The sequence below is a fragment of the Palaemon carinicauda genome, chromosome 43 (assembly GCF_036898095.1).
Source record: "Palaemon carinicauda isolate YSFRI2023 chromosome 43, ASM3689809v2, whole genome shotgun sequence".
NCBI lineage: Eukaryota > Metazoa > Arthropoda > Malacostraca > Decapoda > Palaemonidae > Palaemon > Palaemon carinicauda.
In genome coordinates, this window is record NC_090767.1 from 3,455,835 (window position 1) to 3,458,813 (window position 2,979).

The 2,979-nt window shown below is 42.7% G+C and overlaps 1 protein-coding gene across 1 annotated transcript; it reads right to left on the bottom strand.

Moving 5' to 3' along the window:
• Positions 1 to 232: 232 nt before the first annotated feature.
• Positions 233 to 1,163, bottom strand: LOC137633509 (keratin-associated protein 6-2-like). Its single transcript, XM_068365804.1, has 2 exons — positions 755 to 1,163; positions 233 to 375 (listed from the first exon to the last, which is right to left on the bottom strand). The coding sequence occupies exons 1-2, from the start codon at positions 1,161 to 1,163 to the stop codon at positions 233 to 235; spliced, it is 552 nt and encodes a 183-aa protein (XP_068221905.1).
• Between the last annotated feature and the right edge of the window lie 1,816 nt (positions 1,164 to 2,979).

Genomic DNA, 2,979 nt, shown 5'->3' on the forward strand with positions numbered 1-2,979 from the left:
TAGACATAGCCATATCCATAGCCATAGCCATGGTAGACATATACATAGATATAGCCATAGCCACATCCAAAGCCATAGACATACCCATAGCCATAGCCATTGCCATTGCCATTGCCCTAGCCATAGCCATAGCCATAGTCATAGCCATAGCCACAAAGACATAACCAAAGACATAGACAGAGCCAGAGCCATGGCCATAGCCATAGCCATAGACATAGATATAGCCATAGATTTAGCCATTGCCATAGCTATAGCCATACACATAGATATAGCCATAGACATAGCCTGAGACAAAGCCATAGGCCAAGACATAGCCGTAGCCGTAGATGTTGCTGTTGCCCTTGCCATCGCTGTTGCCGAAGCCGTAGCCGTAGCCTTAGACGTGGACGTTTATGTAGCCATATCCATAGCCATAGCCATAGACATAGAGACATGTCCAAGGGTATAGACATAAACAAATCCATAACCATAGCCATAGCCATAGACATAGTCATAGACATAACACTAGCCATAGACATAGACATATACATAGCCATAGCCATAGACAGAGCAATAGCCCTAGCCATAGACAGAGCAATAGCCCTAGCCATAGACATAGACATAGTCATAGCCATAGCCATAGCATCCATAGCCATAGACATCAACATAGCCATAGCAATATCCATAGACATAGACATAGACATAGACAGAGAGCCATACACATAGACATAGCAATAAATATAGACAGAGCTATAGCCATAGCAATAGCCCTTGCCATAGACATACACATAGCCAGAGCTATAGCCATAGTCATAGCCATAGCCATAGACATAGACATAGCCATAGCCATAGCCATAGACATAGCCATGGACATATCCATAGCCATTGACGTAGCCATAGTTGTAGCTGTAGACATAGACATAAACATGGCCATGGTAGACATAGACATAGACATAGACATAGCCATAGACATTGCCATAGCCAAAGCCATAGATATAAACATAGCCAGAGCCAGAGACATACCCATAGACATAGCCATAGCCATAACCATTGTTCATAGCCATAGAGACAGACATAACCATAGCCCTAGCCATAGAAATAGACATTGCCATAGCCATAGCCATAAACATAGCCATAGCCATAGCCATAGCCATAGACATTGCCATAGCCATAGCTATAGCCATAGTCATAGACAGACATAAACATAGACATGTACATGGCCAGGGCCATGGCTTATGACATAGCCATAGCCATAGCCATAGACATATAGCCATAGCCATAGCCATAGCGTAAGACATAGACATAGACATAGCCATAGCCATAGCCATAGACAAAGCCATAGCCATAGCAAAAGCCATAGTCATAGACAGAGCCATAGCCATAGATATCGACATAGACATAGACAGACAGACATAATCCTAGACATAGCTATAGCCATACACATAGCCATAGACTTAGAAGTAGCCATAGCCATAGCCATGGTAGACATAGACATACACAAAGCCATAGCCAGATATGTAGCCGTAGCCATTGATGTTGCTGTTGCCGTTGCTGTCGCCATGGCCGTTGCCGAAGTCGTAGCCATAGCCAATGACGTGTACGTGGACGTAGCCATGGCCATAGCCATAACCATAGACATAAACATGGACATTGACATGTCCTTGGGTATAGACAAAAAACATAGCCATAGCCATAGCCTTGGAGATAGACATAGACATAGACATAGACATAACCATAGCCATAGCCATAGCAATAGACATAGGCATAGACATAGCCATACAATTAGCTATAGCCATAGACAGACATAGATATAGACATAGCCATACCCATAGCCATAGCCATAGACAGACATAGATATAGACATAGCCATACCCATAGCCATAGCTGTGGACATAGACATAGACATAGCCATAACCATAGACAGAGTCATAGCCCTAGCCATAGCGATAGACATAGACATAGACATAGTCATATTCATAGCCATAGACATAGCCATAATCATAGCCATAGCCATAGACATAGACATAGACATGGACATAGCCATAATCATAGCCAGAATCATAGCCATAGAATCCATAGCCATAGCCATAGACATAGAGATAGCCATTGCCATAGCCATAGACATAGACATAGCCATACACATAGACATAGATATAGTTATAGACATAGACTTAACCATAGATATAAACAGAGCCATAGCCATAGCCATAGCCATACACATAGCCATAGCCATAGCCATAGATGTAGCTGAGCCGTAGCTGTAGCCTTAGCCAGAGCTAGAGCCATAGCCAAGGATGTAGCCCCAGCTGTAGCCATAGTCATAGCCTTAGCTGTAGCCATAGCCTAACTGTAGACGTAGACATACACATAGCTATAGTCATAGTCATAGACATAGACATAGCCATAGTCATAGTCATAGACATAGACATAGACTTGGATATAGACATAGCCATAGCCATAGTCATAGTCATAGCCATAGCCATAGCAATAGCCATAGACATAGACATAGATATAGACAGACAGCCATACACATAGACATAGCAATAAATATAGACAGAGCTATAGCCATAGCAATAGCCCTTGCCATAGACATACACATAGCCACAGCTATAGCCATAGTCATAGCCATAGCCATAGACATAGACATAGCCATAGCCATACACATAGACATAGCCATAGCCATAGCCATAGCCATGGACATATCCATAGCCATTGACATAGCCATAGTTGTAGCTGTAGACATAGACATAAACATGGCCATGGTAGACATAGACATAGCCATAGACATTGCCATAGCCAAAGCCATAGATATAGACATAGCCAGAGCCAGAGACATACCCATAGACATAGCCATAGCCATAACCATTGTTCATAGCCATAGACATAGACATAACCATAGCCCTAGCCATAGAAATAGACATAGCCATAGCCATAGCCATTGTATAAATAGCCATAGCCATAAACAGAGACATAGCCATAGCCATAGCCATAGACATTGCC

Excerpts from the sequence above, each read along its gene's own strand:
- LOC137633509 (XM_068365804.1), bottom strand. The coding sequence starts at position 1,163 with ATGGCTATAGCTATGGCTATGGCAATGTCTATGGCTATGGCTATGGCT. Across the intron at positions 376-754 it reads TGGCTATGTGTATGTCTATG|GCTACGGCTACGGCTTCGGC; the intron begins GCAAGGGCTATT and ends TCCACGTCTAAG.